Consider the following 12,410-nt stretch of genomic DNA (forward strand, 5'->3'; position numbering starts at 1 on the left):
ATGAAGTTAAAAGCTTTTTAACTGATTGTACTAAATCAAATCTAAATCAACAAGAGAAAATAAATTGACTAGTGCCACTAGAACTGTCAGGCAATCTTGTAGTTTATAATTGAACATTTTATCTTGTGAATGCTACTGTATATAAATATTTTAGTCTGCAATTATAAACCTCTTTGTCAATCAATCAAATTCAGAGCATTGATTATCCCACTTTTAAACAGCTGCTAAGCTTACAATTTTAAATTTAGTGTAGTGGTGACGCAGTTTCAAATACTTGAGTGCAGTGCCCCCATCTGGATCATAATGTCTTTATGCAGATGTTCTTGGTTAGAAAAAAAAAAACCTAAAACAATTGGTGTTATGAGAATCTCAAACAAAGTGCAAGAGTTTGATTCCCACCCTCCATTGCTCAATTGGTATGCAATTGTACATAGTATACTAATAATTACTTTTCAATAGAATAATCAAAAACAAAATATGAAAAACACATGCATAAACTGGACAAGCATAATCAGTGGTAATTTGACTTTGCACATTTGTTTGCAAGAATGACTCTGGTCTGCACCTGAACTGCCTTCTAGGAAGCTGTTCATTCAATGCAGATGCAATTTGTTCATTGCCTAGCCAATCATTTGTTTACAAAGATGCCCAGTGTTGATTGTGCCACACTGTGGGGTGGTTCTGTGGTGTGGACATCTGTCCATTTTGGGTTAATATTATTGTACAGGTCCAGCTTATATCACTTTTGATGTACACTTTTCTAGACTGGAAGAGTATCATAATACCATAAGTTTGTCCCCAAATACTATACACCATTTATTTAACATTGATCAAAATGTTTTATTTGATGTTATCCATTGACATGGGCACATAGATTTCATATAAAATTTCATTAGAAATAAATAAAATCAATAATAAGGTCTACGGATGAGAAGCACAAAGTAAACAAATGGCATTTGTTGCTAATTCTGTGTCTTTCTGTTCAATAGATATTATTTTAAATTTCCGAACAACGTATGTCAGCAAGTCTGGGCAAGTTATATTTGAAGCAAGATTAATTTGTATCCACTATGTAACCACGTGGTTAATCATCGATCTGATTGCTGCCCTGCCCTTTGATCTCCTGTATGCTTTTAATGTCTCAGTGGTGAGTATCGTTACATCTTTTTAATACATCTTCACAAGTATTCGCTGCACATTACCATTAAAACCCGGAGGGAGGAGTATTCTTTGTGTACTAAAACTCTAACATATTTGATTACAAACAACACCATTAAAAAGACTTTCCCACAGCATTAAATTATTTAAATAGTCCTGATGGAGGCTATTCATTATGCATACTCATCCTGGGAGCCAAGTTACGGAAGCACCTACTGTAGGTTGTGTGTATTCTGAACTTTTCCATTAATTTACAATATCATTTACTATTTCCTAATCATCTGTAATATTCAAATTGTTTTCTTAAGAGCAAGTAAACATCATTTATTAATTCTAAGGAATATTTATACAACAGGTGTTGAAAGAGCTAGTGTTACATAAGTCTTTCATATTCAACAGAGTGAGTATTTTGTATTGAATTTATTCAAGTCTTTTATCAGAATAATTAGTTGAACAGCACTGTTCCAGATTGTATGGCCTTGCCATGCAGATGCCCAGATTGATTTAAGGAAAGTAAACCCCTGAATTCAGCAGTTTAAAAATATTTTCCTTTCCAAATATTGTACTTGTTACAGAAACAAAATCCTCCATTAACATGCATGGAGTGTTGTGTTTAATTTACTCATGAAGATGGCTCCCTTAGCTCAGTTATTATTTGTTTTCTAGGCCACCTTTGGTTTGTTGGACATTCACTTTCTCAGGGTGTGTTTCCTTTGGTGTCAGAAAAAAACTTTGCCGTTCTCAAACTTGTCCATTAGGTCAGACGGGTACTTCACATTCAAATAAGTTCTGCATAATACAAAAATGTATTAGTGAATTTGAGTACACATTTAAAAGTGTTGTGATCTACCCACTGTGGACAACGTTTGTCATTGAATGTAGAACCTGAATGTGTGAGATAGTTGAGTTCTGTGGAGACAGTGCTTAAAGATTATAACATTGTGATGGGGTAGCTCATGGTCAAGGCTGACTAGTGGCAGGAATAGCAGAGGCTGAAGTTAAGCACTCAGATTGCACACTTTTATTGCAAAGCTTAAGAGATGTTGTCAAAAACAGGATTACCAAAATAAAACATAATTTCACCCACGCTGAGGCTATCACAGTGAACTAAGAATATCGAGAGGTCTTCCATTGGGAACTGAAATTTCAGTCAGGAAAACTCACGCGGTAGAAAGAACAATATTTATTAAAGCTTAAACAAGCCAATACTACGTTCAACATATTTTCATGACATCTTTGGCCTTTGGCCTTGGCTTTCGAGATACACCTGCCCACAATTTAGTTTTCTGATAATGGAGAGGCTGAATGTAGGGAAGCCATGGGCAGGGGAGCAGTAGAGCTGCCCTCCCTCTTAGACAAGGCCAAAAAACAGGTGGAGTCTGAAGAGAACTCTGACAAACAACAGGGACGCATGGATTGAGATAAGATATAAAGCCCTTTCTAGCTGATTATTGGACATGTTGTTTATTGAATGACAAATGAGATACGAACCAATTTGACTGACGAATGTCTGGTAATATAGGCACCTAATATGCTTGATGATTGCTCTTTTAATCTAGCTTAAAGTGAACTCCCTGCCTCTGTTTTGTTGAATGAGGTAAACAGAGCTGTCTCCCATGGGTCATCATCGGTACTCATTGAAATATGTGGGTCTTTTTTAAGATGCTGCATTTGCTAGCTGGAAGCTAGAATGAAGACCATTATTTATTTTTATCAATTCATTCTTTAAAAAAAAAAGAAAAACCCGGAAGCTGTTCAACCTTTCCCAATTATAGACCCTCCCTGGTCCCTTGTTGTTAACACACGTGTGGCAGCCTACCTTGGGAGAATCTGACATTTCAGCAACAGGTACAGAATAAACTGCCTATCACTGGCAGCACACTGTCATTTGTTGCAGTGCTGGAAGGTACAAGAATGTGACTAAACTCAAATTCTCCTTTTTTAAGTTTATTAATGTTCTTTGAATGTCTTGTCTGCTTGTTAGCTCGAAGTCTGCCACTATACCTGTACCAAAGTGGATGGTTTATTATTGAATACATGAGGTCTACTGGTCACATCTGTGCTCCAGTCAGTGTCTGCAATATGTGTTAGTGCTACACACCAGAAATAAGTACATGTGACAAGCAGAATGGTTGTGTTTCGATGGTTTTTGTTAATGAATTTTATATAGCTTTATTTTTCTTCATTTTTCATCCCTGTCATTGTATTATTATTATTTTTTTGTTATTTTAACTGTTAGCTGCAGAATGTTACCACTGCTGTTTATACTATATGTCTGGAATGGTCACTGCTATAAAATACTGACTTATTTTTAAATATTTTTGCTTTTTCAATGATCATAGCTTATTGGGCTTGAGGAATGATATTGTTATTATTATGACTGCATAATAAACGTTCCCCTCCCTGTTGTAACTTTTGGAAACCCTTCATGTTAACAATGCAGTCTGTTCAGTGATACAGTGCTAGTATATCTACAGCTACAGTAGCCTTAATGTTGATTATTATTCTTAAAAAAAGAGATGCTGACTTCCTGAATGTCATATCAATAAGCACACTGTAAAGTTATGGGTTCAAGTACTGTTGCTGTTCCACAGGCATTTTCATTAGTGAAATAAACACAGCTCTACGCAAAAATGAAAGGGGTTTTCAGAACAGTGCGTTACCCCCAGTCATTTTATCAAAGGATTTTATTAAATGACAGCTAGATTCCAAAATTATTTTAAAAAAATTCCTCTGGAACATAGAATACACAAAGTTATTCAAAGATAGAACTCTCAACACATAACATCAAGTATTTTGTAATGCTGTATATTTATTATTCAAAGTGTAAAATATCTGAAAGATTAATAACTTCATAACCCTAAGAACTAAGCCAACAGTAAAACAAAAAAAGTGTCCCCTTCTCACTTACTCTTAGCCATTTTAGTAAGCTTCATTATTCCTAGCCATTTGGGGGTTTAAAAAAAAAGATTTCCCAAGACAGTCAACTAATTTACTCTTTGGAAGAGAGATTGGGATTTTACGCTTTTAAAAATCAATTTCAATTTTTAACATCGCTTGTAGTGCACTTTTACAAGTTCTGAACACAAGACTTATCAGCCTCTCCAATTATCACCCATAATCCTGTACCATGAGTTTGAATGGTTTGTTTCCACGCAGGTGTCACTCGTTCACCTTCTGAAAACCATCCGTCTGTTAAGGCTCTTGCGTCTGCTGCAGAAGCTGGATCGATACTCCCAGCACAGCACAATGGTCCTCACCCTCCTCATGAGCATGTTTGCCTTGCTGGCTCACTGGATGGCATGCATCTGGTATGTCATTGGCAGGATGGAGATAGAGGCTAATGATTCTTTCTCTTGGGATATAGGTAAGCCTTTTTTAAGGTTGAATGCTGTGTCTTGCCTTCATTACCGTACTTCAAACTTACGTTTGCAACTTAAACATCTGCTGATAACAATCTATTGTTTCTGACAAAAATTCAAAATCTGTGTAAGTGACTTAAGTCAACCATTGTATCGCTGCATCGCATAGAGGAGCTGAACGAACGAGACAGGTATACCTGCTACTGAACTCTCAACTGGCCGCAAGGACACGATGGAAACCCGGGAGACACTGATCTAATGTGGAGTCTGCAAGGTGTTTAAATCACTCTTATGAAATACGATTCCTGCAATGAAGTTTGGGATGGAAATCACTGCAAAGTCAGTTATTCAGCATAGCCCATAGTGATTCCTTTTGCAATGGTACCTGTGTAGTTCCTAACCAGTCATGCAGTCTTACATAACCAAAGGTGGTCTTTCCCAATGTTGTGTAACTTGTATAACTGTAGCTTGAATAACTGGCTTGTCTTGGTGCAGCCAATTTATACAAAAGTGTGACTACTTGCAGGTGTTTTATTGTTTTTCTTGTACAATCCCTTGAATTTAGATAACATTTTGGGATATCACAACACTTGAAGGCTTACTGATTAAACACCTGACACATCTTGGTAGAAGGATAATGATCTATTCAAGGATAGCAACTGAGTTAGTTAACAAGAGGTCAACAATGGATAACACGTGGCAATCCCCAATTGTTCTGCATTTATTCATCGTTCCGATAACTTGATACTTACTCTAACTTGTTATCAGCGGATGGAAATTATACAGAAATGTGATACTTTACAGTACAGGTGGCCTTTGACCTTTGTGTAGCATCCAGGTGCAGTGGCAGCAAACCAGTGGCAGCACCAGTTTGACACTGGCAGAAGATGACATGAAGTTTTACAGGCTGGTTTCATGGCTTGTAGAGATTTTTACATTGAAGCAAAACAAACCTATAGGATTATCTGTACCATCGTAAAGGTATATTCAATTGTTATAAACAGCAGTGGATTGAAATAATGCCACTGTTTAAAAAATAATGCAATCGTAAGGTCTGAAATGAGATAATAAGTTATCCAACATTATCTTTCAATATTACTTTCTTTAAAAATGTGAAGAAAAAAAACTGCTGAAGATTAAAATAGTTGTTATTTAAGTGAATTAATAAGCACCCATTTTTCTTTATTTTTAAAAGTTATATTGAAAATATATTATACAAATGTGTCTAATACTGAATGTGTTGTCTCTCATAGATACTTCAAGACACAAAAATCATCAGCAAACAAGGCGAATTGAAAAACAAGTCCAGGACAAAGTAGCTGCCAACGTATTTTAACACCCATCTTTTCATTTGTTAAAGGTTGGCTTCATGAACTGGGGAAGCGTTTGGAATCTCCATACCATAATAATAACAGTCTTGGCGGCCCCTCAATTCGAAGTTCCTATATTGCTTCCCTCTACTTTACACTGAGCAGCCTTACCAGTGTTGGCTTTGGAAACGTCTCAGCCAACACCGATGCAGAGAAGATCTTCTCAATCTGTACTATGCTGATAGGGGGTATGTCAATGTTTTTCCCTAGAATATTAAAGTAAAAGCATGTACATCAACATGAATCAGACATCTCTTACTGTATCTCCACAAATGGAGAATAATGAAAGCTGTACTTATTTGTGGCTCCCTGTGAACAAATGGCTGAGTGGGTAGAGGTGCAGGAGTGAGGCAGCGTGTGTATGAAGCAGACAAAGATAATTATAATCCAGTTTGGAAATCTTTTTATTTGTAATCCAGGTCTGGTGACCAAACAATAATCCCCCGTTAATACACACCAATGTGTGTAAATAACAAGGGGATTGCCGTCCCAAATAATAAACATTAATATCCACTCTACAATAATACATACATGGTCACCAGTCCTGGGTGCATGCAGTAGTACTCGTGGTGGGTGATATAGTTTATTCAGTGACAATAGGTGTGGTGTGGTGCTGTTTGGATCTATGCTGACCCTAGGCGACAGCTCCGGAAAAGTGTTAGCTGTCTGATAATTTAACAAACAAGACAATTACAAACAAACAAAACACAACACTCACAATACTTCTCACAGGGTATCTCATAGTCCTTCTGGGTTCAGTAAACACAAACCAATGCAATGGAACAGATTGTGATTCTCCGTCCCCTTTTATGCTGTCATACATGACCCCTTGGTAAATGAGTGCAACCACCTCTCTAATCTGCAGCTCCCATGTCCTTTCCCTTCCGGGTCAATGCTTTAATGCAATGGAGTCCAGCCCCCTTACTAGCAGGCCAACTTCCCTCTAACCCTGGGAAAGAACTGTCAGGCCAGCCTGTCCAAGGAAATCTGTTCTCACTGCTTAGCACCTTAACAGGTCAGGAGGGAGATTTACAACCAAGAATTATTGTCTTTCTGTCACACTCCCACATTGTGCAATGAATAACAATACTTTGCCAATTTAAAGTAAGTTAAAATTAGTTCATTGTAAATCCTTCAATAGAACTGTATTGGTTTCAAATTCCATTGTGACTTTCAACATATTAAATAACATATTGAATAAAACTCACTTTTCAAATTCACTCCTTACTAAATATACCTACAGTAATCTTATCTAAATCTAATCATTTGTGTACTTCGGATTAATCCTAAATATGTAATATCTTATACAGGGGAATGTTATGGATAAAATGTACATTGGTGGTTTTTTTTGGGTGCAATCTTCTTCCCTTTCTAATGCGCCATCACAAATAGAAGTTTAAGGCAGTTATCATCCAAATAAGAAGACAGCAGAAATAATTGTAGTGTAACCTACAGTATTTAAGTACGTGTCATCTAGTATTGAACTGGGCTTACATATAACCCTTCCCAGGGGCACAAACTCACTGAGTAGAAACCTGTTAACTTGCTTTAATCTTAGTTTTTTCTCACATTGTAGAATTTAAACGTCCCCCCCGCCATCTTGGAATCTCCTTCGTGTATTAAGTTTAAAAAAAAAACAACCTTAAGATTTGATTTATGATTTCCATTACATGAGAGTAGATGTTGAACTTCATGCTGATTTGAACTCGCCAAGATAAGCACCAACTAAGACGTAGCTTTGTAGTAAACTAATGTGATCCATCTGCATCTCCATCCATTTGCGTTGTTTTCCATCTGATGATATAGATATCCTTCTGTCTGGTGTTGATTGCTGAAGTATAATGCTGGCTCCAGGAATCAGCTCATTTTGCCTCCTTCGGCGCATTTTCACACACAACGGCTGCGATGCTGGCTCCGGGGATCAACCCAGTACGGTCTCCCCAGTGCACCAGCATGACAACCGTCTGGAGTGAGCTAAGTAGGGTACATCTCTGGGGTGTTCAAGTGGGAACCTTCCATCCTCGGTGTTTCGTTGACTAGCCCACGACACCTCAAGAGGGCTCAACAGTGATTCTGGCATCCCAGCATCACCCCCCTCCTTAAACTTACAATTCCACCCCCATGAATGAAAGGAATGAAGGATGTTCCAGAACCCTTCTGTTCTCCAGTCAGTACCCCAAACAAAGACCACCAGCTGGAAGAGAATAACAGCTCAGACTGCAGGGTACAGCATCCTGTTGACAAGCATTGGGTGTCTGATTAGTTGCAGTGATTAGAGGTTTAAAAATCAGTGTGGGTGTTGAACAGGCTGAATTCCTGAGAAGGGGATTGTAAGAGATTAAACAAAGTACTTTGATTTCTGTCCAAGAGTGCCTCAGGTTTTAATGAACGTTTTGTTTTGAGAAAATGCTCTACACTGGATTCCCTATGCATCCTTCCTGGTTCATACTACTTCCCAATGTTAACAGAATTCAATATTATTATTATTTTGTCCAAAGGGACTTATCAAGAAAGTAACATGCAAAATGTATTCGCTATAAGAATCTGTACCTGTTTCTAATGTGGAGACATTTTAAACATACTGTATATGAAAATACACAAACTTTAAGATCCATTTTACTAGTGCACTGTATTAGTATCATAAGATACTGCATACAATAGTTTCGCAGAAGATGCAGTGCTTTAAATATATTGAATCATTACAATTCAAGGCCGCAGTAATTACTGCTTGATAACTGTCCACTGTGACAATTAACTGTTCTAAGCCAGAGTAATACAGTGTAAAATCATTATATTAGTATAGAACATCATTTAGGCATTGGATATCCCATGGAGCACAGTCAAGTCAATCATTAAGAAATGGAAGGTATATGGCACCACCCAGAATCTGCTTAGAGCAGGCCGTCCTCCCAAACTGAGCAGCCAGGTTAGAAGGGCATTGGTCAGAGAAGCCACCAAGAGGCCAATGGCAACTCTAAAAGACCTACAGCGTTCTATGGCTGAGATGGGAGAAACTGTTCATGTGTCAACAATAGCTGAGGTACTCTACAAATCTGGCCTGTATGGAAGAGTGGCAAGAAGGAAGCCATTTCTGGAAAAAGCCCATGGTAAATCCCGCTTGGAATTTGCAAAAAGGCATGTGGGAGACTCTGAAAAGATGTGGCAAAAGATTTTGTAATCTGATGAAACACAAATTGAACTATTTGGCACATCACCCAGGTAAAACCATCCCTACTGTGAAGCATGGTAGTGGCAGCATCATGCTATGGGGATGCTTTTCATTGGCAGGGACTGTGAAGCTTGTCAGGGTAGAGGGCAAAATGGATGGAGCTAAATACAGGAAAATCCTTGAGGAAAACCTGCTTCAACCTGCAAAAGACCTGAGACTGGAACAAAGATTCACCTTTCAGCAAGACAGTGACCCCACACACAAACAAAGTGACACTGAAGTGGCTTAAAAACAAGAAAGTGAATGTCCTAGAGTGGCCCAGTCAAAGCCCGGACTTGAATCCGATTGAGAATCTGGGGCAAGACTTGAAGATTGCTGTCCATCAACGATCCCCATCCAACTTAACAGAGCTTGAACAATGTTGCCAAGAAGAATGGATGAATATTGTACAATCCAGATGTGCAAACCTGGTAGAGACTTCCCCTAAAAGACTCACAGCTGTAATTGCTGCCAAAGGTGGGTCTACCATGTATTGACTCAGGGGGGTGAATACTTATCTAACCAACACATTTCAGGTTTTTTATTTTTTATTTTTCATTAACGGTTGTTTCACAATAAAAAAAAATTATCTTGCCTCTTCAAGGTGTTGAGTAGGTTGTGTAAATCAAAGGGAAAAAAAATCCCATTTAAATGCATCAAGATTTCAGGTTGTAAAACAACAAACTGAAAACGACCAAGGGGGATGAATACTTTCTATAGGCACTGTATGGACAAAGAAACAGCACAGGATCAGTTTCCTCATCAAATCAACATATGATGTTCCCCCATCACCAAAGAACCTAAACCTCTGGGTGGGTGAGGATCCCTCATGTCCTTTGTGTTCATCACCTGCAACATTAAGGCAAAATAAGCTGATCCCTGGAGCCAGCATTATGCTTCAGCCATCAACACCTGGCAGAAGGGTATCAACATCATCGGATGGAAAGAAACGCAAATGGATGGAGATGCAGATGGATAACATTAGTTTACTGTAAAGCTACGTCTTAGTTAATGCTTACCATGGCGAGATCAGAGTTCAGATCAGTATGAAGTTTTAACATCTACTCTCATGTAATGGAAATCATACTGCATGTTACATTACGTATAAATCCTTATTGAAAGACTGCACTTCTTTAAAGAGGAATAACACACACAAGATGAATGTATACAGTCCTATCTCCTGCTGCAAGTTGGGGGACTGATAAACTATGGTCCCCATACAAAGGAGTAATAAAAAACGCTGTGTAAAATAGGGTTCATTTCCCAATTTTTCATATACTCCAAGAGCAATTATACGCTGATAAATCTAAGGTTTGTAGACTACATTCCTGTGCATAAATATCCATAGTTTAATGTAAAAAAAAGTATATTATTCAATGTAGGTATAGTTTTATAAATCCTTACATTATTCTGTATTTAGAGGGTTAAATCTAATTCCTTGAAAATAAATACTGCCATTAAGGATCTGAGTATGCAGAAGACTTGTTATTCATATGAAAAACATATTATGTAATATTAAATTACATAAGAACTATTTTGTGACCTAGGCCAGTTTCATTGTCAATGGATAACATCCTGTATAATATAAACAACATTTAGTGTTTTTTATTTTTTGTTGTTTAACAACTGTTGGTTTCAATACTATAATACATATATTTTGTGCTTTCATAAATCTTGTTTGTTGACAAATGCAAAAAAAAAAAAAAAAAAAAAAAAAAAAAACATGGTTGTCAACAATGTGTCTACAAATGGTTTGCAAGAACAAAGAAACAATGACTCTATGTTTAAAAAGAAGGCAGATGGAAAAGAACATGTATAGTACAAAGACAGCAGAGTTTGTCAGGGCTTTCAACATCAAATTAAACACAGGGATCTCCATTGTGAAGACCTAGGGGACACACCTGTCTGCAGAACATGTTTTAGTGATGAAAATAAAGCCTTTGCCAACTGTTAGAATATTACTGGCATATGAGAAGCAAAGCATGACACAGAATATAACTGGCATAATAGAAGCAAAGCATGACACAGAATATTATTGGCATATGAGAAGCAAAGCATGACACAGAATATTATTGGCATATGTAACAGGACAGAGGCTAGGTGCAAACCTGCGACCCCGCATACCGCAAGTGAGGGTCTAAACCACAATGCAAAAGAGCCAGGGTCCGTAATGGCAGTGTATCACTATATAAGCAGTAAAACATGACCCATTGGCCCTTCCCATGGTACTCTGATGCATTAGGCTCATCTACTGTATTTAATGCAGTAAAATATTATACACAAGGTTTACGGGCTGTATGAACTCATAGGTACTGTTAGTGAAATAGATTTTCTTCAGACACTTAATAGTCAATTCACTTTTTGTAGAAAGAAACTCCTTTATCTGTTTTGAAAGTAATAAACATTAACATTGACAGAGCTACAAATCCAACAGCAAGTGTTTTATGGACAGTATGTTGAACAAAAAATCCACACACCACTCACTTACCATTAATATAACAGGAGTTTCTCAGTGTTAAAAGCAGAGGAGCTAGTAATTTTGGAAGATGTGTCAACATTAAATCTTTTCCAAGTGTGTCTTTTTTGGTTATTATTATTAGGCTTCCAAGCCAAAGGTTATTGTTAAAGTTTTTTTTTTTTTTTTTTTTTTTCCCAAAAACTTTAAACTGTTGCTGCTTCAAAGCTGTGTGACTGATCGGGTTCTGACTTGGCAGGTATCAAGCTGGATTCGTTGCCTGTCAGATGCTGAAAAAATTTTGCTGCTGCGTCATTGCAATTGGCACCATGACGCATTTTTCGATAAAACCTTTCGAAATCTTCTTGGGAACCAGTGAAGTGATTGATCTGAAACTTGGCATGTATCATCAGCATCCAAACCTGCAACAAGTTTGCAAAGCAGAAGTTGTTGCGACAAATTTTTATGTCAAAATGGCTGCCACAAATCTTATTGAAACACGCCCCCTAACAACAAACTGCTGCTGTTTGAAAACTGTTTGGCCAACAAGCTCCAAACTTGGTAGTTATCATCCCAGTAACAATGGGATACAAATATGTGAAAATGTTGATGTTTTATAAAACAAGATGTCCGCCACTTAGACGTTCACATTTGAAATTTAAACCTGCGTCAGTTGACAAATGATTTACTTGACTAACTCCAAACTTCACAAACATCTTTCCTGATACTGTATCAATACAACTGACTTTTAAAAAACTGTGTTGACCGGAAACGAAAATGGCATTTTTTTAGAAACCTTTTGAAATCTTCTTCTTGGGAACCAGTGAAGCAATTGATCTAACACTTGACATATATCA

The 12,410-nt window shown here is 37.4% G+C and overlaps 1 protein-coding gene across 1 annotated transcript in view; it reads left to right on the forward strand.

Annotated features, from left to right (window-relative positions):
• The window catches only part of kcnh8 (potassium voltage-gated channel, subfamily H (eag-related), member 8), a 71,170-nt gene that overhangs the window by 31,816 nt on the left and 26,944 nt on the right, over positions 1 to 12,410 (forward strand). Inside the window, exons 7-9 of the mRNA XM_041242613.1 lie at positions 990 to 1,147; positions 4,318 to 4,525; positions 5,881 to 6,078. Of these exons, the coding sequence (XP_041098547.1) occupies positions 990 to 1,147; positions 4,318 to 4,525; positions 5,881 to 6,078 (564 nt within the window). The remainder of the gene's footprint in view (positions 1 to 989; positions 1,148 to 4,317; positions 4,526 to 5,880; positions 6,079 to 12,410) is intronic.

The sequence above is a fragment of the Polyodon spathula genome, chromosome 3 (genome assembly GCF_017654505.1).
Source record: "Polyodon spathula isolate WHYD16114869_AA chromosome 3, ASM1765450v1, whole genome shotgun sequence".
Classification (NCBI taxonomy): domain Eukaryota; kingdom Metazoa; phylum Chordata; class Actinopteri; order Acipenseriformes; family Polyodontidae; genus Polyodon; species Polyodon spathula.